The sequence below is a fragment of the Prionailurus viverrinus genome, unplaced genomic scaffold (assembly GCF_022837055.1).
Source record: "Prionailurus viverrinus isolate Anna unplaced genomic scaffold, UM_Priviv_1.0 scaffold_35, whole genome shotgun sequence".
In the NCBI taxonomy this organism is placed as follows: Eukaryota; Metazoa; Chordata; class Mammalia; order Carnivora; family Felidae; genus Prionailurus; species Prionailurus viverrinus.
Window position 1 is genome coordinate 1,895,796 of NW_025927605.1, and position 26,791 is coordinate 1,922,586.

A 26,791-nucleotide genomic window follows, 5' to 3' on the forward strand; every position below is an offset into this window, starting at 1 on the left:
TGCTTACAGAAGAGCTAATAATCAGATCCATCTGGAGATGGAATGGCTCTCCTTAAGGGTTGATGAGTTCTCTGTCACCAACAATGTCAAGCAGATAGAAGACTACATGGGAGGAACACTGCAGGACACAAGTGAATTACAAGCACTGCATGGATGGCTGGGCTGGGAGACTTTAAAAATACCCTTCTCCAAAATATAAATTAATTAATAAAATAAAATACCCTTCTCCAAACCTAAAAATTTATCACAACTTCCCACGAATTCTCTTCACAGCTCTGTCTTTCCCAGTACCCGCTTTCCACTGAGGGCCAGCCCCAAATGGTCAAGTGAATGCTTCAAAACTGCCTTTGAACGTGTAAGGTAATTATCCAAGCCCCTAAGGCAAGGGCAAAAGCAGTGATAGATCAAACACTCCTATTCCCCTCTTTCTTCCCAAAATACAGTAGAATGAGAGCAAAAGAATTAAAACGTCCAAAGTAACAAAGCCGTCAGTCACCCTTTAAAACAATAATATTCTAGACCCTGACCAACAATCAATACACCTTCTAGCCTGAGTTCTGCTTACATGGACGTAATAGCCTGCTCTGAAAAATGGAACAGTTACTTTAGGGAAAAGAAGTTCTTGTGACGTGTCCAAGTTAGAGTCCCAGCATTTCTCACCTTAACGATTTTAATAGGGCTCATGTCCATGCTTTGCTTGGTGTGCCCTCTCAGGAATGGAGGCTCTTCCTCAACCAGCTCGATCTCAAGATCTTCATCTAAAAGTCCCCCAAAGAAGAATTAGCAAAAAAATCAGAGAAATAGCCAATCATTTTCACCACAACTGGTTTCCATGGGCACCAGCAATCTTTATCAAAGATAGCTCCCAAGGTCAAAAAGACAGCAATCCAAGTGAAACTAATGGAAATGACTGTTTCCCCTGCCCTCCAGGTATTTCTGAGCATTTATGTTCTGGCCTAAAAACTGATAAGCGGAACTACTTCCAAAAGAAGTTAAGCCTGTAGAAAAACGTGGTCTAACATTCCAAATGTTACTAGGTATTTTCCACCCAACTTCATTATGGAGTAACTTAACCCACAACAGATTGGCAAAAAAAAATTAAGTTGAACAATTGGACGATACTGACTGTCGTCAAGAATATGAGCCACAGGAGCGCACACTTATGATAAAAGTATAAATTGGGGGCACCTGGTTGGCTCAGTGGGTAGAGCATGAGACTCTTGATCTTGGGATTCTAAGTTTGAGCCCCACATTGGTCACAAAGACTAGTTAAAACCAAAAGTCTCTTTTTAAAATGATTTTAGTGTTTTTTATTTGAGAGAGCAGGTACACACACAAGCAGGGGAGGGGCAGAGAGAAGGAGACAGAGAATCCCAGCAGACTCGAGCTGTCAGCACAGAGCCTGACACAGGGCTCAAACCCACAAACCACAAGATCATGACCTGAGTCAAAACCAAGAGGCGATGGGGCGCCTGGGTGGCGCAGTCGGTTAAGCGTCCGACTTCAGCCAGGTCACGATCTCGCGGTCCGTGAGTTCGAGCCCCGCGTCGGGCTCTGGGCTGATGGCTCAGAGCCTGGAGCCTGTTTCCGATTCTGTGTCTCCCTCTCTCTCTGCCCCTCCCCCGTTCATGCTCTGTCTCTCTCTGTCCCAAAAATAAATTAAAACGTTGAAAAAAATTAAAAAAAAAAAAAAAAAAAAAAAAAACCAAGAGGCGGGAGCTCAATCGACTGGGCCATCCAGGCTTCCCAAAAATAAAATCTTTAAAAAAAAAAAAGAGGTGTAAATTGAAACACAAACTTTAAATTTTTTTTTTCAACGTTTTATTTTATTTTTGGGACAGAGAGAGACAGAGCATGAACGGGGGAGGGGCAGAGAGAGAGGGAGACACAGAATCGGAAACAGGCTCCAGGCTCTGAGCCATCAGCCCAGAGCCCGACGCGGGGCTCGAACTCACGGACCGCGAGACCGTGACCTGGCTGAAGTCGGACGCTTAACCGACTGTGCCACCCAGGCGCCCCTGAAACACAAACTTTAGAAAGCAATTTGGACTGCCTCATAAGGTTTAAATCACACATTTCCTACTACCCAGTCATTCTTCTCCTACACATATAGGGAAAAGAAAAGGTCCTGCTATGTGTATTAAGAAACGAGAATAGGAATTTCATAATAGCGTTATATGTAAACAAAATACCGGAAATAGCCCTTATGCCCATGGAAAGCAAAATGGATAAATTATGGTAAATTTCTATACAGAAAACATTACACCAGCAAAAGTGAAATACAACTATAAAAATCATCATAGATAAATATCAAAAGCATGATCAGAAAAAAGGAATGAAGTTTCCGATTCTGTGTCTCCCTCTCTCTCTGCCCCTCCCCCGTTCATGCTCTGTCTCTCTCTGTCCCAAAAATAAATAAAAAATGTTGAGAAAAAAGGAATGAAGTTCAAAAACTGACCAAACAAGACAATGTTTAGGAACAGATATACAGATAATAAAATGTTAAAAAAAAAAAAAAAAAAAGGCAGGGAAATAATTAACACAAAATTTAGAACGGTGGTTACCCAGAGAAAAGAGTAAGAGGATTTCATCAGAGGGGTACATGTAAGGGCTTCAAAGCTGCTGATAAAATTCCACTTAACCGGGGCGCCTGAGTGGCTCAGTCAGTTAAGCATCTGACTCTTCATCTTGGCTCAGGTTATGATCTCACGGTTCCTGGGATCAAGCCCCAGGTCGTGTGCCGTGAGCACAGAGCCTGCTTGGGATCCTCTCTCTCCATCTCTCTGTCCCTCCCTGGCATTCTCTCTCTCTCAAAATAAAGAAATTAAAAAAAAAAAAAATCCACTTAAATTGAGTAGTAGGTACATAGGTGTTCCTTTATTACATCAATTATATGTCTTTATTGGATTTATTTCACAATCTTTAAAAATTGTTACTAGGCTGAGTTAAAAGTTGTTTCCAGGGCAACTCAGAGGTAATCTACTTGGATCCAGGGTTTGCAGAACACTTACTAAGATTATGAGATGAAATTTCCTCCCCAAAATATAATCAGAATTTTTGGTATACTGAATATGTATCATAACCAAAAAGTATAACAATATATAAACATCTGTCAGAAAAATGAATTTCTGGGTGGCTGAGTTGCTTGAGCGTCTGACTCTTGATTTTGGTTCAGGTCATGATCCCAGGGTCGTGGGATCAAGCCCTGCTTTGGGCTCCACGTTCAGCATAGAGCCTGCTTAAGATTCTCTCCCTCTGCCTCTCTCCCCCACGTGTGCACTCTGTGTCTCTCTAAAAATTTAAGTTAAAAAAAGGAAAAAAAAGAAACCAATCTGCACCTTTAAAAAAAAAAAAAAGAAAAAAGAAAAATGAATTTTCTGCTTCCAACCTGGAGGAGCCCTTGTTCTTGGAGGTAATGAGTGGTAATACCTAGGAAACAAGTAAGTTAAGCCACTAGGCTAAACTACATCTAAACCACCCTACCCAACTGCTCAACTCATCCACTGTCCTCCTGATCCACAATCCTGCTCAATCTAAGTGGCTAGTTACCTTCTTCATCATCCACTTTAGGGAGAATGCCAGTCTCTTCATCGAAGTCCGGAAACTCTTCTTTGGAAAGGACATTGGCAGCGATCATCTAGTGAAAGGACAGAAGCGACATCTGTAACCTGCTGGGATCGAAACTCTTCTTTTGCAGTACAGAGGTTCCACATAGGAAACCAAGGTTTTTCCTCTTTTGACCGGGATTGCAGGGCCTCAAACATCACATATCTCATCTCTAGGGGGCACAACGTGGCGCTTAAAAGCAGGGCTCAAGGGTCGTGCCCCCAGGAAGCATTATCTGCTCCTTCCCTGCTTTCCGCAGCACTGTGCACATTCCCTGTTATGTAACATCCAACTTTGACAATTATGTTTCCATCTGTCTCCCGCCACTAGACCTTGAGCTCCTCAAGGGTGAGGAACCATGATACATTTGCCTCCGTCACCTGGCTCTGATACGTACTGAGGAATGGTGGAAACAAGAACTCACACAGCACTAACCACACGCAGGCACTAACGTAAGTGCTCCACTTCTTCCGCCTCATTTAATCCCCACGGTGCCACTACTGGCCCTGTTCCACAGATGAGGGTACTGAGGCACAAAGAAGTAGAGTGGCTTGGCTCAGGATCCCACGGCTAGTAAGCGGCCAGGAAGTTCCCCCGGGCCACTGAGCTCCAGGGCCCACACTCCTAACCACCACGCTACATGCAGAATGGCTATGAAGCCATACAGGCAAATGGCCCCAACCTGTTTGATCTCCCACTTCTCTGGATCAGAGATGCGGGTAAGGCGCTTGCGCTCCAGAGAGTCATCCTCTACTTCAGGGGCGCTGACGAGGGAGAGGTGAGTGGGTCTGTCCGGATTCCTCATTGAAGTCTCTTCATTGGTCTCCCCAACAAGATTTCGTCGTCGATTGGGATTTAGATCTTCACCAGTCTCTTGATCCACATCCTAAGGCAAACAAACAAACAAACAAAAAAAAAGGAACTGACTCATTTGCTGTCCTCTTTTTGTTTCCTTGGCCATCAGACATGGAAACGGGCGCCTGGGTGGGTCAGTTGGTTAAGCATTTGACTTCGGCTTAGGTCATGATCTTACAGTTCGTGAGTTGGGAGCCCTGCATCGGGCTCTCTGCTCTGAGTGCAGAGCCCGCTTCAGATCCTGTCTTCCTCTCTCTCTGCCCCTCCCTTGCTCGCACGCACACACGCACTCTCTCGCTCTCTCTCTCTCTCTCAAAAATAAATAAGCATTAAAAAAAATGTTTTTTTAAGACCTGGAAACAGACTGGATATCTCACCTACCTTCATGCTTAGACTGGTCTTGGTCCCAGTGAAGGAGAGCACTTTGACTTTGACCCTCTGGCCTTTGCTCACCACATCAGCCACATTGGCCACACGGCCTTCTCGCCGGAGCTCAGAGATGTGCACCAGGCCTTCCCACCGCTTCCTGAGGGAGAGTCACATATATGTGGAGCATGCCTAAAATACCTTTTCCCCAACCAATTTCCACCCTGTTGGAACTCAACAAGAGGAAATGGTCTTAAGCTCAAAAACTCAAGAGGAAAGTACCAAGAAGACGGTTAAAAAAAATAAAATAGTATTACCACCCTCCCAAAGAAAAGACATGGGGCTGGGGGGACAAATTCTCATGTGTCTCAGTGAGCAAAAGGGCAGATCTCTTGAAGGGAAAGTAAGGAATGTGTGGCTATATATCATTTCAAATAAAAGTCAAATTCTAACAACCTGATACGGCTGATTTGATTAAAGCGACGTTAATCGTAACAACTTTTTAAAATATGAAAATCCTCAGCGATAAGAGAAATTCTGTCCATCACAGGTTTGAAAGAAGATCACCAGCTAATACCTTAATCCCTCTAGCTGCACGAAGCATCCAAACTGCATGATGCTGGTAACTTTGCCATTGTAAATGTCCCCAATGGCAGGCTCCTCCGGGGGAGGGCGGTCCACGTGTTTATCCCGCCATCTGTCCAGATTCCTCTCCCCATACTTGTCCCGGTCCTTCCGGTCTTTGGGGGGACTCTGACTTCTGCTCCTAGACCGATATCTAGACTTCCCTTTATTCCTCTCCCGGGTCCTGGAATGTGACCGAGAGCGGGACCGGTGTCTCCTCTTGTGGTCTCTATCACGGTCTCGCTCCCGCTCCCGGTCACGGTCGCGGTCGCGGTCACGGTCACGGCTCCGGCTCCGCTTCTTCTTCTTTGTCTTGTCTCTAACAAATCAACAAACATTTGTTTTAAAAAAGAAACCAGCCCAATTTCACCTCTGCATCCCCAAGCACCCAGCACAGTGCCACGCACATGTCAGGTACCTACTAAGTGCTGAGTTGAATTAGTTTCTCTCGGACATCCCTGTAGGCCCATAAAGGATGAGGTCACAAGTGCCTCCTTCAACCCTGATTTCTAACTTATAAACGTCTCAGCGTTTTCTGCATAAATACTCTTTGCAGGGAACAATGAAAATAGATCTAACAATACAGTACATGGCCAGTCTAGAGTCTGTAAGCTTGTCCCAAATTTTGCTTAGCTGGCCCACAAAACTCAATTATCGCAGCACCCTAAGCCTCCAAAGGATAGGACATGATGGACAAACCGGTGCTCCGCATCTCTTTGCTTCTCCTGGCCCGCTGCACTGGGCATTAAGGCCTCCAGTTCTTTCAGGACATCCACAGCGACTTTCACATCATCCTCATCCAGCATGGTCTGCAACACCAGAGGCCAGCAAAGTTAGGAGGGGAGGGGAAGAAAATCATGTAAGAATCTGTATTCTGGGTACATCTACAAACCTGACAGCCCCTACATCACTGACCACTTATGTGAAGGAAGCAGAGACGGGTGGAGATTTCCAACGCCATTTGAGAGAGAGACAGAAGGAGTGAGCAAACACTCTTGGAAGCCGTTGATACATCTGGCAAATGCCCTTTGTCCTTAATACAAGCCCATGGAGGGCAATTAGCCATCACCCCTCCCGTGAAAGCATGCAAGAGGTATTATAAATAGAAAATGATGTTAACATTTTTAAAAAGCAATGCTTTAAAAAGAAGGCTTAGGGGGGTGCCTGGGTGCCTCAGTCAGTTAAGCATCTGACTCTGGCTCAGGTCATGATCTCAAGGTACATGGGTTCGAGCCCCGTGTCAGGCTCTGTGCTGACAGCTCGGAGCCTGGAGCCTGCTTCAGATTGTGTCTGATTCCCTCTCAGTCCCTCCCCTGCTTGTCTCTCAAAAATAAATAAATGTAAAAAAAAAAAAAAAAAAAACTTAAAAAAAAGAATTCTAGCAATTCTTTTTAAAGAATTTAAAGAAGTGTTTTTAAAGAATTGCACTCTTCCCCCCTTTCACCTGCTAAATTTTTTTCCACAGTGCTTACTGTTATCAGCTATACTATACACTGTGTACTTGTTTACTGCCTGTATCCTCCCCACTAGTGGAGTTTACATGTTTATTTCCTGCCCCCATCCCAATACTATGATGTAATCTCCAAGAGAGTAGACATTCTATCTGTCTTGTTCACAGCTGTATCCCTGGTACTTAGATTAGTGCTTGGTACATAGTAGGTACTCAATAAACACTTGCCAGAATAAAATTTAAAAATCAAAACACTTAAAAAAAATTAGACCGAACACGTAACAGAGCAAAAAAAATCTCACTTCACACATCAGGTATCTGTTCTAGAACCTTATTTCATAGCCCTAATCACTGCTTCCCACAATTCTCAATCCCATTTCCCTCAAATATTTTCTCTAAACTCTTTAACACTATACTATGTATAGTACACGCTCAGGGAGTGATCCAACACTTTCAATTTGAAAAATATATTATGGGGCCCCTGAGTGGCTCAGCCAGTAAAGCATCTGACTTCAGCTCAGGTCATAATCTCACGGTTCATGAGTTTGAGCCCCGCATCAGGCTCTGTGCTGACAGCTCAGAGCCTGGAGCCTGCTTCAGATTCTGTGTCTCCCTCTCTCAGCCCCTCCCCTGCTCACTCACTATCAAAAGTAAATAAACATTTTAAAAAAATAAAGAAAGAAGAATATATTACAATGAGAACTCCTGGGTGGCTCAGTCGGTTAAGCGTCCAACTCTCGATTTCAGCTCAGGTCATGATCTCATGGTTTGTAAGACTGAGCCCCACATCGGGCTCCATATTAACAGCGTGGAGCCTGCTTGGGTTTCTCTCTCTCCCTCTCTCTCTGCCCCTTCCCAGCTCACACACTCTCTCTCTCGAAATAAATAAGTAAACTTAGAAAAGAAAAACATATTACAATGAACACAAACGTAAAACCAGTAACTAATGACACACACAAAAGGGACAGGGCTCAGAGAAATACCCAATTAGAAGAGACATTCTCAAGATGGTATCAGTACCCGGACAGAAGGGTTGTCTGGTTGACAAAGCACTGGGAAGAGTTCCTTCAGCTTTTCCTTTCCAGTTTTGGGTTTAACAACTGGATCTTGTTTCGTCACAGAGCGTATAAAGGGGTTAAAAAAAAAAAAAAGATGTATTTAATATTCTTAATGGTTAACAATGAACTTTAACATCAGATTTGCATCAAACTAAAAACAGAACATGGCATTTTTCTACATATTATTCATATACATTACTATACACATAATTCAATTTCCTAAAAATAACGCTGATTACAAACTACGTGGGCATGGGGGAGGGCGCGAAGATACATCAGAATTCATCTGGTTATGTAAGCTTAAGTCATTTGGAAAATTTTACCAGAATGTGTACTTGCTCAGCAGCTGCTGCAAGGGACAGAAACAATTTACAGGATGCTCACAAGCTAGACCATTCTGGAGGCTGAAGCTCAGCCAGATGCCCTACTCACCTTTGCTGGTAGAAGGCTTTGCTGGAGGCCGCATGGTTTGTATGAGGCGTAGCAAGTTACTAATAAGAGAATCCTTTGAAAAGAAACAGAACAAAAATGATCAGCCCCTGAAACAGTGCTTGAAAACAGTCAGAAATGGGATGACCTTTAAAGGGTGGCTGCATAGCTGAATTGAGCTAATTGGAACAAATGAAGTGCAGAGCATCAATTTGATGTGGTGTGAACCTAGCAAAGTAGCTTCGGATAAAGCGGATATTTTTGGACTTTTGGGAGGGAAAGGTAATTTAGTTCCCTTCAACCATTTTTATTTTCCACGGTTTAGAACTACCTCCAAAACCTAAACTCTTTTGTTTTTGACTTCCAGATTCATAGAACAAGGATATAAACACTCATAAAGACTTAATGATGGAAATCCTACCCCATTTTCTTAGGAAGGTGTCACAGGAAATCCAGTTATATCACCACTGCTCGGTGGCATAAAAAAACATTACACACTTAATGGTTTCTTTGATTGGTATGTACAAGTTCTCTCCTTTCTCTATCAAAATCCTATGTTAAATCCTATCAAAATTTAAATTCAATAGTGACATTAAAACAAAATAGGGGTCTCCAGATACACATACCGTGAATTCAGCACCATTTTTGACCAGAGAAGCCTTAAAAGTATCAAAGGTGGTATTTTTCTCAGCAAGACTGATCACAAATTCAGCTGCAAACGAGAAAAGGGATTAAAACTGGAACGGAGGCGAGCAAAAAATCATTTTCAAGTACATTAAAAGCAAAACCAATTAGCCAATCCAACAGTCATAGAAACCAAAGAGTACTATCCAGTGAGGGTAAAGAAAGAGAATTTAGAGTACCAAGATTATCCGTGTATGTTCTAGTTAATTTTTAGAAACGAAAACAAGATATTCCTACAAAATGGCACACCTCACTGTCCCAGATGACCTCCTACTCTTCTCATGAGACTACTAGCTGTGACCTGTTGTCATACAGACTCCAGAAGTAACAATGTCCAAAAGCAAGAGCCCACCCTCACCCTCCTGATGAAAGCCCACAGTAGGATGCATTCTACAGTTTCTGCAAGGTCAGACTCAATCCACATATGAGAGCCAGGCAGCTGCTGGATGGTCCAATCTCCAAGTTGATAAAAGACTTACTTGCTTCCCAAATTTTTCACTACAAACCTGCCCAGTGTTTGAATTTCTTTTTTTTTTTTTTATGTTTATTTTTTGAGAGAGACAGAGACAGAGTGTGAGCGGGGAAGGAACAGAGAGAGAGGGAGACACAGCATCTGAAGCAGGCTCCAGGCTCTGAGCTGTCAGCACAGAGCCCAATGCGGGGCTTGAACTCACGGACCGTGAGATCATGACCTGAGCGCAAGTCGGATGCTTAACTGACTGAGCCACCCAGGCGCCCCTGAAATCTCTAATATTAGAGCTACTTATTAATTAAGAGACTTTCAGGAGAAAAGCGCATTTTATTAGGGGCTGAGATAATAAGCCTCACACTGTGAGCCCCACAAGAAAATGTTAATGATTTCATCTGGATTTTAAACCTAAAAATAACAATAATAACATGGATAACTAACATAAACTAGTGCTACCATACTACTTCCATGCTGGCATTTGTCTTTACTTTTTTTTTTTTTTTTAACGTTTATTTATTATTGAAAGACAGAGAGAGACAGAGTGTGAGCAGGGGAGGGGCAGAGAGAGAGGGAGACACAGAATCGGAAGCGGGCTCCAGGCTCTGAGCTGTCAGCACAGAGCCTGGCGCGGGGCTCGAACTCTCAAACTGCGAGATCACGACCTGAGCCGAAGTCGGACGCTTAACCGACTGAGCCACCCAGGCGCCCCGTCTTTACTTTTTTGAGGACATTAAGCAAAAGCTAAATGCCTTCAGGCTACATGAAAATAGCCTACGCATAACAAGTTAGTATCAGCAATGCCAGTGGTTAAGACTTTTGACCACCTGCTACATGCCAGGCACTATGCTAAGTGCTTCACATGAGCAATCCCCATGATCCTCATAACCCTCATTGGTAGGTACCATTACTGGCCCTATTTTACAGACGAGGAGGCTAAGGGTTTGAGATGCTGACCTACCCAATAATAAATGGTGGAGCCAGGACTGGAACCCAGGCAATCTGACTTCAAAGCCCACATTCGGTAGAGAAATGTGGAGGGAGAAGTCAGTCATATGGTGCTAGACATGCAATGTTCAAGAGTCTATTTCAAAGCAATCAGCAGCATATTCACATTGCAGCTGTCATTAGTTAGGGCGGTTGTTTTCGTTTTTTGTTAATTTTCAGGATTATATGGAGGCACATTAAATTAACCGAGCTACCAAAAATGAATTAGTGGTTAAAAACAAGTCCATTGGAGCACCTGGGTGTCTCAGTTGGTTGAGTGTCTGACTCTTGCTTTAGGCTCAGGTCATGATCTCACAGGTTCGTGGGGTCAAACCCACATCTGGCTCTGCAGTGGGGAGCCTGCTTGGAATTCTCTCTCTGCATCCCCCCCTCTGTCCCTCCCCCTGCTCGCTCGCGCTCTCAAAATAAATAAATAAACATTAAATACATATATGTGTGTGTATATATTTATGCTTATTTATATTTATTCATATTCATATTCATATTCATATTTGGTCTTCATCCCCTTACCAGGCACAGCATTCCCAAAAGCCTTGGAATTTCAGGAAGTGTAGAGTGAAAAACATCTTTTGTTACATTAAGAAGATGACTTTATTTTTTTTTTTTTTAATTTTTAAATGTTTATTTATTTTTGAAGGAGAGAGAGAGACAGAGGGTGAGCAGGGGAGGGGCAGAGAGAGGGAGACACAGAATCGGAAACAGGCTCCAGGCTCTGAGCCATCAGCCCAGAGCCCGACGTGGGGCTCGAACTCACGGACCGCGAGATCGTGACCTGGCTGAAGTCGGACGCTTAACCGACTGCGCCACCCAGGCGCCCCAAGAAGATGACTTTAGTAAAACCCCTAGGTAATGTCATTTGGGAGCTGGTTGCCAGGGAAACCAACCATGCGATTACAGGCTGGGACTTTTAGCCCCACCATTGACCTCCAGAGAGGGGAGAGGGGCTGGAAATCGAGTTGACTTACCAATGGCCAATGATTTAATCGATTATGCCTCCTATAATGGAGCCTCCACAAACACGCAAAAGGACTGGGTTTGGAGAGCTTCTGGGTAGGTGAACAAGAAGAGACCTGAGGCAGTGGGGCACTCAGCATGGAAGCTCCTCAACCTTTCCCACATACCTTGTCCTACCCATCTCTTCCGTCTGGCTGTCCCTGGGTTATCTCCTTCTCTAATAAACCAGTAATCTAGCAAGTAAAATGTTTCTAAGTTCTGGGAGCTGCTCTAGCAAATTAATCAAATCCAAGGAGGGGAGTCGTTGGAACCTCTGATCTACAGCCACTGGCTCAGCACAGGTGACCACCTGGACTGTGAATGGCAACTGAAGTTTAAGGTGAGTCAGTCTTACAGGCCTGAGCCCTTAACCGGTGGGATCTGATGCTATCTCCAGATAGTGTCAGCATTGAGTTCAGTGACACCGATCTGGTGTCACAGAATTGCTTAGTGGTACTGGAAAAAACACACATCATAAATTGGGGGGGGGGGTGGGTAGGTATGCCTGGTTGGTTCAGTGGGTGGAGCATACGACTCTGGATCTCTGGGTTATGAGTTCAAGCCCCATGTTGGGTGTAGAGATTACTTAAAAAAAAAAAAAAAAAATCTCAGGACATCTGAGTGGCTCAGTCAGCTAAGCGTCAGACTCTTGATTTCAGCTCAGCTCATGATCTCCCAGTCCATGGATTCAAGCCCCGCGTCGGGCTCTGCACTGACAGTGTGGATGGAGCCTGCTTGGGATTCTCTCTCCCTCTCTCTCTCTGCCCCTCTCCGACACACGTGAGCCCCCGCTCTCTCAAAATAAATAATCTAAAAAAATAAAGTAAAATCTTTTAAATAAAAAAACATGTGAATAAATGGTGTTGGAATTAGAAACAGAAAAAGCGTATTTGTGGCTTACTTGCAAATTAAATGGGGCCTTCAGTTATATACAGGCTAGAAAATCATGGAGTTTACACCTCACTTTACTTTTGTACATAATGAGGGTAACATCGAAACAATTTAACACTGGCTCAGTAAGTATTTGCTGAATGAAAGAACATATTACCCAGATAGTAAACTACAGGAGTGTTGCTCATTACCATCTAAAAGAGAAAGAGAACGAGAGAAAATGATACAGGACAGGCACATCTTGACTGGGAAGCAAGAAAAAAGTGAACTAAAATACACTGGCGGCAGGGCATCTTCCTAGGTGCTACATGGTCACCCTGGGAAAAGCAACTATCATCCCCATTTCATAGATGATGAAAAGGGCTTCAGAGAAATTGGGTATCTTACTCAAGGTCACACAATCTAATTCCCCGGACCCCTTCTGTCACATGCCCTTTCCCGTCCATCTCTCCAGCTGGTGACTTAACTTCATCTTCATTTAGAAAGCAGAACAATCAAATAGATGTCTCATCTTCCTACCACCAACCCCTAAACCTGTCCGCATCTATAACCACATTCTCTGTTCTCCTTCCTATTAAGGAAATGGGCCATCTGGCTATCAAATGGGCCGCCTGGCTGGCTCAGTCAGAAAAGCATCCAACTTTTGATCTCAGGGTCATGAGTTCCAGCCCCACATTGCGTACAGGGATTATTTAAATAAGACTTTAGGGGCACCTGGGGTGGCTCAGTCAGTTAAGCTTTCGACTTCGGCTCAGGTCATCATCTCACACTTCGTGGGTTCAAGCCCCACATCCGGCTCTGGGCTGACAGCTCAGAGCCTGGAGCCTGCTTCAGATTCTGTCCTTCTCTCTCTCTGCCCCTCCCCCACTTGCGCACACTCTCTCTCAAAAATAAATTTAAATAATTAAAAAAAAAAACTTTAATGGATCAGGCACCCCTCCACCTATCAAAGGTCAATTCCTCCACTCATGCTCTTGACTCCATCCATCCCTTTGCCTTCATAAGGACTCCATTTTTCTGTGGCCTTAGCTCTAGGCCCTTAGCCTTTTTCCGTTCCTCGGTTGGGGTTCTCCACCTGTACCGTCTGTCCCAAAACGCCTAATAAATGGTTGAGAACTGTTAAAGGCAGACCTCAAAAGACCTGGGTTCCAGATCAGGCTCACATTTGACATGTGATATCGAGGGGGATTACTTAATTAATCAGTGCCTTGTTTTCTTAATCGAAAAACAGATAATACATCTCATAGGGTCGTGACAAGACCAAGTAAGATAACATAAGTAAAACACCGTGCATAACATCTGGCATGCCAATAAATCTCGGCCATTATCATCATCATTATGATGCGGCTGCTGCTGCTGTTATTATTAACGCTGTTTAATTAACTGGGACCTGAGGAAAATAAAAACAGGAAGCAGGAGCGATAGCCACTCTGCGTTTCACTGACAGCTCTGGGCAATGGTTTCTAAACAGCTCGGCCTGGAGAGTTCTCAAACGGGGACCCCGGGCCGAAGGTACCGCAGGACCGAGTGTCTGCGACAGAGAAAAAGAGACTCATACGGACACAATACTCAGCCTATCAACCCCATTTCTCCTTCGCTTCCCTCGACCCTAAGCCCAGAGGCCGCAGGGGCCTCCCCGAGCTTACCCAGGTCCTTGTCGTTGATCCCCAAGTGATTGTCCAGCTCGGTGCAAACTTTCGACACTAAAGACAGATACTCGAGTTTGGCGAGTTCTTCCGCGGGGCCTAGCTCTGTTCCGGTCACAGCCCCCGCCAGGGCCACGGCCACGGCCATGGCTACAGCTGCCCGCACCCCGCTTTACCCGGCCTTCTGAACTGCTCCGGGCCTGCTCCAGTTTTCACTTCCGGGTCGGCGCACGTCCCTGTTGTTTACAGTACGTTGAAAACTACCGGAACTTCCCATGACGCAACAGAGAATCATAGAGATCAGACAGGAAGTGCTTAAGGAAGGGACGGCCAAGTGGGTTACTCTGGGCGCCGGCCGCGCCCTCTACAGGCCATCCAGCTTCTTGGTCGGTTCTCAGGCCCGGAAACATTCACTCTGAGAGCTCTCCCACCCACCGTCGGCAGAGGGCGACCGTGGCCTGCGCAAGGGGCGCCGGGGAGGTCACGATCCCCGCGCCTCACGCGCGTCTGCGCCTGCGCTTTGAAAAAGGAACCCAAATTCAAGTTTGGAAAAGGCAAAACTCGGCTTACAGAGGTTCCCTGTATTACCAGGGCTTTGCCTCTTCGTGGCTCATAACTATCTCGAGCGATTCTGTAGGTGATAGTCTACTTCTGTTATTAATTCATTTTACGGATGAGGAAACAACACTTCTGTTATCTAGCTAAATGACATTGGGCAAATTAATCTGTGGAGCCTGTTTTCTCATCTATAAACCGGGATAATGTTCTAACTGGGCTTAGGTGGTAACGAAGTAAGACAATTGTGCAAGGAACCTAATGCACAGTAAACACACTACAAATGGCGGTTACTATAATCCCAAAGCTGAGAGAGACAATGGCTACTGTAAAAATCATCTGTCAACTACAGATCCCCTCAATCTGAGACCCCAGGGAGCCACCTGGCTCCTCTCTTGTGAAAACCCCTTCTGGGGGGGGAACCTTGGTGGCTCAGTCAGTTAAGTGTCCAACTCTTTTTTTTTTTTTTTAAGTTTATTTATTTTTGAGAGAGAGAGAGAGCCTGTGAGTTGGGGAGGGGCAGACAGAAGGAGAGAGAGAATCCCAGGCAGGCTCTGCATTGTCAGCACAGAGCCCAATGTGAGGCTTGAACCCATGAACCATGAGATCGTGACCTGAGCTGAAATCAAGAGTGGGACATTTGGGGCGCCTGCGTGGTTCAGTCGGTTAAGCGTCTGACTTCAGTTCAGGGCATGATCTCGCGGTTCTTGAGTTGGCGCCCCGCATCGGGTTCTGTGCTGACAGCTCAGATCCTGGAGCCTGTTCAGATTCTGTGTCTCCCTCTCTCTCTCTGCCCCTGCCCTGCTCATACTCTGTCTCTCTCTCTGAAATATAAACATTAAAAAAAAAATTTTTTTAAAGAGTAGGACACTTAACTGACTGAGCCATCCAGGTGCCCCAAGTGTCCAATTCTTGATTTTGGCTCAGGTCATGATCCCAGGGTCGTGGGATGGAGCCCCCGAGTTGGGCTTATGCTCAATATGGAGCCTGCTTAAGATTTTCTCTCTCTCTCCCTCTGCTCCTCTCCCCCACTCACAATCTCTCTGTGTCTAAAATAAAAATAATTTTGGGTGCTCAGTCGGTTAACGTTAACCGTTAAGGAGTTTTCCACACCACACTGCTCTGTGTGATGAATAAGGAAATGAAGGCACCCCGAAGTGAATGACCCTCCGATCAAGTAAAAGGGAGGAAATCGGACCCTTTTGCTTTCAGCTTCAGGCTACATTACCCTGCTGCACCTTTGGACTGTGTCCCTCCAACATCTCAGCATGGGCTTAGAAATGGCAGAGCATAGGGCGCCTGGGTGGCGCAGTCGGTTAAGCGTCCGACATCGGCCAGGTCACGATCTCGCGGTCCGTGAGTTCGAGCCCCGCGTCGGGCTCTGGGCTGATGGCTCGGAGCCTGGAGCCTGTTTCCGATTCTGTGTCTCCCTCTCTCTCTGCCCCTCCCCCGTTCATGCTCTGTCTCTCTCTGTCCCAAAAATAAATAAGCATTTAAAAAATTAAAAAAAAAAAAAAATGGCAGAGCAAACCACGGAGCAGTAGTTCTCGCTGACTGCAAGAGCTCCAGGCTTCCAGGTCCCTAAGGAATCAGTACTGCACTGATTCCTTTTCCCCATGAATGGAAAGGAAAATCCTTCAACGTGCTCAACTTGCCAGCTTGGAATTAGGATATTAGAGACTCACTCCATTGGACTTCCTTTCTCTATGCTTCTTGGCTTTTAAAAATGTTATATTTATGGGGCACCTGGGTGGCTCAGTCGGTTAAGTGCCCGACTTTGGCTCAGGTCGTGATCTCTCGGTCTGTGAGTTCCAGCCCTGTGTCGGGCTCTGTGCTGATGGCTCAGAGCCTGCTCTCTGCCCCTCCCCCACTCGTGCTGTCTCTCTCTCTCTCTCTCTCTCTCTCTCTCTCTCTCTCAAAAAGAAATAAACATTACAAAATAAATAAATAAAAATAAAAATGTTATATTTATATTCTGCTTTTCTCCAATATTTAACTGGAAGGCGGGGGGGACATAGAGTCTGTTTTGTCTTAAAATCTCTGTGGGGAAAAGGGCTATAGAACCACAATGGGTAATAGTAGGAGCAGTAAAATACTGTAGAAACTTTTAGAATTATTTGGGAGTTATTGAACATACATCTCAACAGAAAATACGAACAGGAAAACTTATTAAATTTTATTTACATAGGTATGTTTCAGGAGTGCAAGTTTGTTATGCAATACACATATTTCCTGTAGCACCAAGGAATTTTTTTGAAGCCAAAGGAAAAGAAAGAAAAGCATAGATAATGGAACCTGACAGCCAAACACAGATGCACATGGAATCCTCCTTCTCTTAAGAGACACTGAATCAAATGCAGTCCAACAGCGAATGCATTCTAATTGTCCTTTGGTTCTTAATATATTTAATTGATGTTTTTATTAATATTAAAAGATATTTTTAATATTACATCAATACAATTAATCCCCCATTATTATTATATTGCTTTCCTTGGATACCTTCCTTGTGACCCTCTTAACACAGCCATTGACAGTTCCCTGTAAATAATTTATCTTCACCAAAAATATATATATATATATATATATATATATATTAAAATAAATAGCCTGTGTTTAGCATGCTTGGTCACCACCTTCACCACCACCCACGATGGGTAAGAAATGATTTCCTACCACCCTCTTTGTAGTAACAAGGACTTTGCATTTACGTCTGTTCCTAGACTGATATACGTGTTTGGCCCTAATCGCAATTCCCACATTATTTCTGCTCTGTCCCAGAAACTAGTCACAGCTCCTGGCATTTAGCTAAGAAGTTGGGGAAGGTAGAAAGCAGAGCAGAAGGTACTGAACCTCTTAGCAACCCTAGATTGGATGGGGGAAGGCAGAAATCATCTAAGTGTGTGTAGCTGAAAGGTGGCATCCTTAGGGAAGTTGGTGAGAAAAATCACAGGACTTCCTGTCACCAAAACAAAATGGTATTGCTACAACCAACACAGCCTAGCTTGTTCTGCTGGGGTAAAACTCAGGTCTCAGGAGAAACACCTCTGCTCTGGAAGGCAAAATCAGAATGATTTGCTTCTAAGCATAGAACTGCCACTCAGTTGTTACTGTTATTAATGCAGAGGAACTTCAGAAAAAATGGCACCTCCCTCACTGCTCCACTGGGGCCCTGAGGCAACCCAAAGATATTGACAAACATGGCCTGAGCCCCTGCATTTGAGGCCCTCCCTGATAGGGACGGGACCCCAGAGCGAGTGAAGTCCTGAAACACCCCTTTGCCTCTTCCTCCAAATTCTTCTCCAAATTCGAATCAATTCATCCAAACACATATTAAACCTCTACTTTGTGCCTGGGCACTGTGGTTGGTTCTGGAAAGGACCCTTAGGGATCTGGAAGGTGGTGGGAAACGATCAAGGAAGGACTAGAATCCTCTAAATGCTGCACTCGGGGCTGGTGGCAGAGCTGTGTTTATAACAGCTGCTCTCTGCTGCCTAAACACGAGGGCAGGTGATTGGAAGACAAACAACAAAGCAGGTCTGCTCCCTGTCATCTGGGGGCAGCTGGGGGAGGAGAAGGGGCAGCCCAGGGTCAGGGCCATTTCACAGGGCAGTTTCTCCTGCTGCAACCCATTATTTGTCAGCCTTATCTTTTTATGCCCAGGCACAGCCTCAATTTTGCCCCAAATATCCCTGACCTAAAATTCCCTCTCTTGTTAGGCCATCAAATACCATCAGTAATAATGGATACTTTGGCTGCAATTCTCCAAAACTTCATGGTATTAGGCAAAAAATATTCCTCAAGAGGCTCTTTCTTGAGGCGCCTGGGTGGCTCAATCAATTAAGCATCCAACTTTGGCTCAGGTTCAGCTCTCGTGGTTCACAAGTTCAAGCCCCACATCCAGCTCTGTACTGACAGCTCAGAGCCTGGAGTCTGCTGCAGATTCTGTGTCTCCCTCTCTCTCTGCCCCTCCCCTGCTCACACTCTGTCGCTCTCTCAAAAATAAATAAACATTAAAAAGAAAAAGTGGCTCTTTCTTTTTCATCACAAATTTCCTCATTCCTCACTTTAAGGCCTATCTTTAAAATATCAGGAAAAAAGAAAAAAAAAATCAGACATCCAGACACCCTTACAATTTGAACTTGGTGAAAAACGAAAAACAAAAGATTATTCTCTCATCTCCACCTCCTCACCTTCTGTGAGAATGATAAGGAATTTTCACATATTTATTTATGAATTAATCATCCTTTAAGTGACCCTGCTTCTTAAATTTAATTTAGATTGGTTTTCTTTATTTTTTTAAGTGTCTTTTTTTTTTTTGTTTTTTTTTTTAGTTATTTCTATACCCCGTGCAGGGCTCGAACTCATGACCCCAAGATCAAGAATCACATGATCTTCCACCGAGCCAGCCAGGCACCCCTAGGTTGGTTTTCTTCAAACAGAAATTTTTACCTGTCACTATGATAAGTATGGGCAACAAAGTGACATGTTACATTAGGCTTATTTTTTCTCTAGTGATATTTGCAGCCTCTGGTTTCTGTTTGAGGTCATTCTTTTTTTTGTTGTTTTTAACGTTTATTTATTCTTGAGACAGAGACAGAGCGTGAACAGGGGAGGGGCAGAGAGAGAGGGAGACACAGAATCTGAAATAGGCTCCCGGCTCTGGGCTGTCAGCACAGAGCCGGGCCCAGGGCTTCAACCCACGAACTGTGAGATCATGACCTGAGCCGAAGTTGGCCGCTTAACCGACTGAGCCACCCAGGCGCCCATGTTTGAGGCTGTTCTTTAGGAACTTTTAAGGCTTTCCTCAGAAGAGATGCAAAAAACAAGCCCAACCAAGCAGTGCATTAATGGGAGGAGACCAAAATAAAGAGGGGCTGACATTCTCTTTGCAAGCCAAGCATGTAAACGGTTGTCCAGTTAGTCCGGGACCAAAGATCTGGGTTAATCTGCAGACTCTTGCCACTAACTCAAAAGAAACTGCTCCTCTGGAAACTCCAGTTCTTCCCCCAAGTGAAGGAGGGTGAGTTCCCAGCAGGGCCTCCATCCAGAATCTGGAATGCCCAGCAGAGCAAGCCATGCCAGACTCCTTCCCCAGCCTCTCCGGGCCCCAAGCCTCCCGTCGAAGAGCTTTGGCGGTAGCAATAGCTGCTGCCCTGTGCCAGAATAGCTGCCTACCCACTTGGGGTTCACAGCAATTATGGTGATTTATGCCGCCAGAGTGAAAATTAGCAATCTGGTGAGGTAACTAAAAATGAATGCATCTCTTCCTAGAGTTCACTCCACCCAGCTGAGCCATCAAATAAAACCAGCATATGGGGCAATTAGGGAGCCAAGCTCCTGCGTTCAGGGCTCAGCAGAAGGAGGCAGAGTCGCCCGGGGTCCCCTGCCCGGTTCAATAAGGATCGCAGGTCCTACCGAGCATCTCCGTCGCCCCTCCACAATGCCCCTAGTCCTGTCGTGAACACCAGCCTGTGGTGCTACCTTTCCAAGTCATTTCTTTCCAGGACAAGCTACTTTACCCTCTTTTGTAGCAAATTGGCCGAGAGAGGGGAAGTAAGGATCAACCTCTATCACGTGGGTATGTGTGGGGCAAAGATATTTTTTCTTCTTAATCATATATTTGCCTTTACGTGACCCAGAAAGAGTCTGATCTTCCCTAACTTCCCCAACCCAGCTCATAGAAGTTATATGAAAATGTGTGAAAGACGTAGGGATCCAAAATGGATTGATCATCCTCACCACTGAGCACATGCAGAAATCCCCATTCTGTCTTACCCCCACGGACATGGATCTAATGGGGCTTCCCAGATAACAGAGATTGATTGGAGTCACACTGTCAGCTACTTGGAAATTTGGATGTAAATGAGGTATTCAATCATTCGTATTACTCATGAAGTGTTAGAGTTGGAAGGGATTTGAAAAACAATGTAATCAAACTCGCTCTGAGGTACTGACTTAATTGGTCTGAGTGTGACCCGGGCATCAGGATTTTGAAAAGCTCCCGGATGCATCTACTGTGTAGCAAAGTTTGAGAATTGCTGTCTTAATCCCCTAATGCGAGGTTTCTCTTGTCAGCCCTATAGACACTTGGGGCCAGGATCATTCTTTGTTGCTGGGGGGTTTCCTGCCCATTGTAGGCTGTTTAGTAACATCCCTGGCCTCTAACTACTAGATGCCAACAGCATCCCCTCCCCCTAGTTGTCACAGGTGTCAAAAATGTCTCCAGAGATTGCCAAATATCCTCTGGAGAGCAAAATCAGACTGGTTGAGGGCCACTAAAGAATGTCTTCAGTTCCCACCCTCCTTGACCTGTCTGTAGCATTGAAAAAAACCCTCCTTAAGAAGACTCTCCTTAATTTGACTTTCTCAACACTGCCCTCTCTGACTCAGTGTGCAAAGACGTATTGATATTCAAAACATGTTTACAGAGTGGACCTAGAAGTTGCTCACATGTCTTTTGCTCACCTCCCCTTAACCAATTATCTACAAGGGACACAAGAAATGTGACTTTTATTGTGGCAGCCATGTCTAGCTAAAGACTGGGGTTCTGGTCCTATCATACTTTCGGGTCATGTCTTCTTCCCACTTCCCCCCCCTTCCCACTGGCTGGAAGTGCGCATGTGGTCGTGTTGAGCCATCTTGGACCCTATGAACAAGGTCACCATCCTGGGGTTGTTGAAACAAAAAGACAGAAAGAGCCTAAGTCTCTGACCTCCCAGAGCCACCATACCAGACCTAGACTGCTCACTCCTGAACTCTTATGTGACAGAGAAAGAAATATGCTTCTAGGGGACACTGGCTAGCTCGGTCACTAGAGCATGCAACTCTTCATCTCGGGATTGTAAGTGTGAGCCCCACGTTGGGCATAGAGACTACTTAAAAATAAAATCTTAAAAAAAAAAAAGATACACTTCTGTTTGGTTTAAGCTACTATTATTTGGGCATCACTACTGTATCAGCTGAACCTACAACCTAATCAATATAGATTCAGTCAAGTTCAACTATCACTTCGAGCAACTCTCAGATCTATGTCTCCAGCCGCTACAACTCTCCCAAGCTCCGAGTCCACATTTCGGTTACCTATTGGAAGCTGCGGCTGGATCCTCCACTTAGGACCTTTAACTTCATATGTCTAAAACCAAAAGTGTCACGCTTTTCCCCCCACTAACTCTTCCTGCTATTTTCCTGCTTCCTTCCTATTTTGCTGCTTAAAAAGCATTCCAGTCTCCAAATCACTCAGGCTCCAAATCCTAGAGGCATATCTGAGTCATCCCACAGAAGTCCGTCCCAGAGCCTTGCACGTGGTAGGCACAAAAATGTTTCTCAAGTTGAAGAGATCAAGTGGCTTGCCCAAAGCCACACATCTAGTTAGAAATGTTTTCCTATATGAGGGAGATTTCACGTTCAAATGATAGATGATTTCCTGCTTTTTTGTGTGGGGCTGACAATGCCATGAGGACACAGACTTCTTAGGACAAGGTTGTGATTTGAGAAATTCTAAACTACAATTAAACAAGTGTTCTGCTATTTTGAGCCTTTGGCATACCATGCACTATAATTATATTCGTGCATCTGTGTACTATAAGATATAATACAAGCATTTTATGTATTTTCATGGGCTAGATGTAAATCTTCACCCAAGCATGCTCTAGCCTGCCTAACTCATTGTGGGCCAGTAAGTATTTAGAATACTGAGACATTTTTGAAATTAAGGATCATCGTGGGATCCTCTGGGCCAATGTTAAGCAAATCAGAGGGTACCATAGTCAATATTTGAGCCATATGGCCTGCTTTTACAATCGAATGTCTGTAGCCAGCCCTTTTTATGTGCCCGTGATTTTTTTTTTTTTAAGATTTTTGAGCTATAGAAAAAAAAGAAAGAATCAGTATTCATTGAGTATCTACTTAGGCATGTGGCTAAATGCTCTATTTGTGATCATCACAACCCTAGGAGGTAAGTAGGAACCGCAAAATACAGGAAAGTGGGGAGACAGGCAGCAGGGCCATTTGGCTAGCCCTCAAATGATGGGGCCTCCAATTTTCACTGCTTTTCAGAAGCAGATCTGAGCACAGCTGGTTTAAGCCTTGAACTATATCCTCCAACTCTTTCTAAAAGCCATTTGCCCCAGTTGCCTTGGCCTGGACTAGTCATTCACAGCTATGTGTAAATTCCAGCTGAGTTTGTGATCAAGAAACTATCCCCTTGGCCACTTAGGAGAGAGTGTTCGTGCTATTATCACTCTGGTTCACAAAGAGACCTTTCTTCCTCCAGAGCACAAGGAAATACGCTCTCTGGGTATCTTCTAACTATTTCTATGAATATAAAAGAAAGACTGGTATTCATACTCTTGTATATTACAAATTACATATATAATAATACATATTATTGATATATTTGTTTATTATAATTTTACATTTCTGATTCATTAAAAACTATTTCTTATAATTTTCTATAAATTTCTTATAATTATCATTCCTGTATTCGTTTTATTTCTTTTTTAATGTTCATTAATTTTTGAGAGAGAGAGAAAGCAAGGAGGGAAGGAGCAGAAAGAAAGGGGGACAGAAGGTCTCAAGCAGGCTCTGTGCTGACAGCAGAGAGCCTGATGTGGGGCTCAAACCCACGAACCGCAGGATCATGACCTGAGCTGAAGTAGGACACTTAACCAACTGAGCCATCCAGGTGCCCCTCCCTTTATTTGTTTTTTTTTTTTTTAATTTGTTTTAAATGTTTATTTACTTTTGAGAGAGAGAAAGAGACACACACACACACACACACACACACACACACACACACAGGTACGAGTGGGGGATGGGCAGAGAGCGAGCGAGACACAGAATCCGAAGCAGGCTCCAAGCTCCAAGCTGTCAGCACAGAGCCCAACCGAGGCTTGAACTCACAGACCTCGAGATCATGACCAAAGCCGAAGTCGGGCACTTAACCAACTGGGTCACTCAGGTGCCCCCTTTCTTTGTCTTAAACCTGGTTTACATAAAACAGAAAGATTTCACATTCAATTATGTTCATTTATGCGTATACCAAAGCTTTTTATCTCTCTGTCCATTCTGTAATAATAGACTTCATATCAGTTTGCATTTTTTTAATACTCACAGAGTCACATTTACCATTTTTAAAAATATTGTTTTCTTTTTTTTAATTTTATTTATTTATTTTGGGGAGAGAGAGAGACAGAGCATGAGCAAGGGAGGGGCAGAGAGGGAGACACAGAATCTGAAGCAGGCTCCAGGCTCTGAGCTGTCAGCACAGAAGCCAATGCAGGGCTTGAACCCGCGAACCGTGAGATCATGACCTGAACCGACGTTGGATGCTTAATCAACAAAGCCACCCAGGGCTTTGTTTGTTGTTTAATGAGACATGGAATTATTGTTGTTTAATGAGACACAGAATTCCAAAATTTAGGTCTTGCCCAGGAAATAATTTGTTTAAAAGTAACTGCTTTGGGGCACCTGGGTGGCTCAGTCGCTTGAGTGTCTGACTCTTAATCTCAGCTCAGGTCTTGAACTCAGGGTCTTGAGTTCAAGCCCCGCATTGGGCAGAAGTAAAAGTAACTACCTTGCATACTTTTGGTATGTGAAAGTAAATATTGCGTGTCACCAAGATTCTTTGTATTAATACGTTAAAGATTTTCTGACTTGTCTCATTATTTTTCAGTCCCCAGGTCTTGCTAGGTGTCAGTACAAGACGGAAGTGTCCAAATGTGAGGGCTGTATACCTCACTATGGCTTTGGATGGTGTTATTAGTCTCATATTACAAATGAGAAACTGAATCTCAGAGGTGAAGTGCCTGTATCAGTGGGTTCTCCGCCAGGCTCACTGTGAGTTTCCCAGATCTCTGGAAATGGTTTCGTCTCTGCTGCATGACACACTCCCTCCCCAACCTTGCCACATTTGATTGGTCTAGGACCAGACACCTGACCCACACCAGGCAGTCCAACTTCTTTTCTAGGATATTTGAAAATGGAATTGAGGAAAGAGACCAAGCCTTCTCTAATGGTAACGTTAGGATCCATGAGACACAAGAACTACCAAAAACCTTGATGCCCTCTCTGGAGAGAAAGCCAAATTGAAAGAATAAAGCCAAACGCATGAGAGAGAGAAAAAAATTCCAGGGGAGAGAGTGTCCTGGAGGCATTTAAGTCCCTGACTTCAGTTATCCCTGATTCTAGATGTTCTCGGAACCTTCCACTAAATCCCCCTTTCTGCCTAAGCTGAGTCAAGTCGCTTTTATGCAACTGGTAACTGGCAAGTAAAGAGGCCAGTTCAGGGAGCTGACTCCTGAGCCCATGCTCTGTCTGCTACAGTAGATCAACTTCACCTGGCTGCTCAGATCTTGTCCCTGGCAATGTGGGAATGAGCAGTACAAAGGCACCAAACCCAGCCCATCAACTTCACTTGATCCACACATATATTCAGCTTCAATCCCCCACAGCGTGTGGGAAGCTGATGTTCCCACTGATGTTGTACATTTAGAAATGACACGTGCACCTAAGGGCATGGGCTTGGAAGGGAATGTTACACTCCTAGCTATGTTTCTGCGTGGGACTTGAGGAACATGGTGAATAATCAGCCCTATGGAGCCACACCCAGACAGCCTTGGAAGAATAGGAAGGGAAAATAGAAGAAGTAGAAAAATCTGAATTAAAGGCAAAGATAATAGGCCTCTATGTGGTTATATGCCTTGCTGCTTTACGAAGTTCTTTCTCATGCATTATCTTGGTTTGGGTCCTATGGCAACTCAAGAGGGATAGAAAGCAGGTGCAGTATTAACCTATGCTTTACGGAGAAGGAGACTAAAAAGATACCTACTGCAGTGTCAGGAGCATAGTAGGTGCTCAGTAAACTCATCCATTCATTTCCTGCACTACTGACATTCAGTAACCATCTGATGAATGAAAAATGTGGCGTGAGGACATGATGTGACTTGTCCAATGTGACACAGCTACTCAAGGGCAGAGCGAGGCAACTGCCTCTCTCTGCCCTTGACTAAAGAGGAAGTGAGCATTTCTAACCCCTTCGTGAATTCATGTACTGCAAGTTCAGAGAGCTTAATTCTCCACTGCACGAGAGAGGCAGTGGGCTTTACTGTGTCTCAGGCTTGCCAGCCCTGCAGAAAGTTCTTTGAATAAATGCTGCCTGGCTGCAAATATTGTTATGCCTTCTAGCATTGAGAGGTCTTGTTTCTCAAGCAAGCACTCTCTGAAACCTAGGGTTCCAGCACAAAAATGCTCAAGAAAAAAAAAAAGTGATTACTGCATGGAGCTAATGAGTGATTTATGGATCAAACATACAGTCCCAATTCCTTTTTGCTACTCTCAATGGCATGTGAAGCTAATTCAAGGAGGCAGAAAGGACATTCCGTGGCCCAAGTTCTGTAAAAGGGAGGTGAAAACCCCACCCTTCTATAGCAGGCAATCCCAGTGGCAGAAAATGTGATCTCTCCTGCCGAGCACATGAAGATGATTGAGGCCTGTCATTGCTTTATTCCCTTGTCACCAGAAGAATATCGGTGCAGAAATCACGTGCAGAAATTAGATCAAAATTTAAATGGGGCTGAAGGCGTTGCTGTCACTTGGGGAATCTCCCCCTGGTGAAGTTACAGAAGCTCCTCCTGTACCCCCTGGGAGCCATCTGTCACTGACTCCCCCGCCCTCCCCGTACCTGACAGATGCTTCTGTTCCCTGGGCAGGCAGAATCAGCTGGGTGTGAATCTCCAACTCAAATCTGTCTTGGACAATGGGAGTTCCTGGCTAGATTCCAAGCAGACCCAATCCTGAGGAAAGAAATAGAATAAGTCCCAGCAGAAGAGGATTTGCTCCTTAGGGCAGACTTTTTGGGGTCAGCCACAATCAACCTGGAATCCCCCCAAGCTTTGGAGATAATGAGCATGCAGATTTATCCCGGGTCTCAGGGTGGCTCTGGGAATTTGGTAATTCAAGCCAGCAATGCAGCAAAGCAACTGAGCAGTGCACGATACGGGCTTTAGCAGCGCAGCTACACTTTGGTCAACCACCTCAAACATCCAGTGGAGGAAGGAGATCGTAAGTTGCACTGGTCCACCTAGGTTGGCGAGCAGTATCCAAAGAATTTATGACTACTCACCCACGTCACCAAGAGACTGACTTAATCAGGCCGCATCAA

At 44.6% G+C, this 26,791-nt stretch overlaps 1 protein-coding gene across 1 annotated transcript in view; it reads right to left on the bottom strand.

Moving 5' to 3' along the window:
- The window catches only part of DHX8 (DEAH-box helicase 8), a 31,791-nt gene extending 17,487 nt beyond the window's left edge, over nucleotides 1-14,304 (bottom strand). Inside the window, exons 1-10 of the mRNA XM_047845927.1 lie at nucleotides 14,077-14,304; nucleotides 9,015-9,100; nucleotides 8,392-8,464; nucleotides 7,922-8,007; nucleotides 6,151-6,260; nucleotides 5,405-5,770; nucleotides 4,843-4,987; nucleotides 4,289-4,492; nucleotides 3,550-3,637; nucleotides 661-758 (exon numbers count right to left, since the gene is read on the bottom strand). Of these exons, the coding sequence (XP_047701883.1) occupies nucleotides 661-758; nucleotides 3,550-3,637; nucleotides 4,289-4,492; nucleotides 4,843-4,987; nucleotides 5,405-5,770; nucleotides 6,151-6,260; nucleotides 7,922-8,007; nucleotides 8,392-8,464; nucleotides 9,015-9,100; nucleotides 14,077-14,224 (1,404 nt within the window). The 5' untranslated portion in view covers nucleotides 14,225-14,304. The remainder of the gene's footprint in view (nucleotides 1-660; nucleotides 759-3,549; nucleotides 3,638-4,288; nucleotides 4,493-4,842; nucleotides 4,988-5,404; nucleotides 5,771-6,150; nucleotides 6,261-7,921; nucleotides 8,008-8,391; nucleotides 8,465-9,014; nucleotides 9,101-14,076) is intronic.
- Between the last annotated feature and the right edge of the window lie 12,487 nt (nucleotides 14,305-26,791).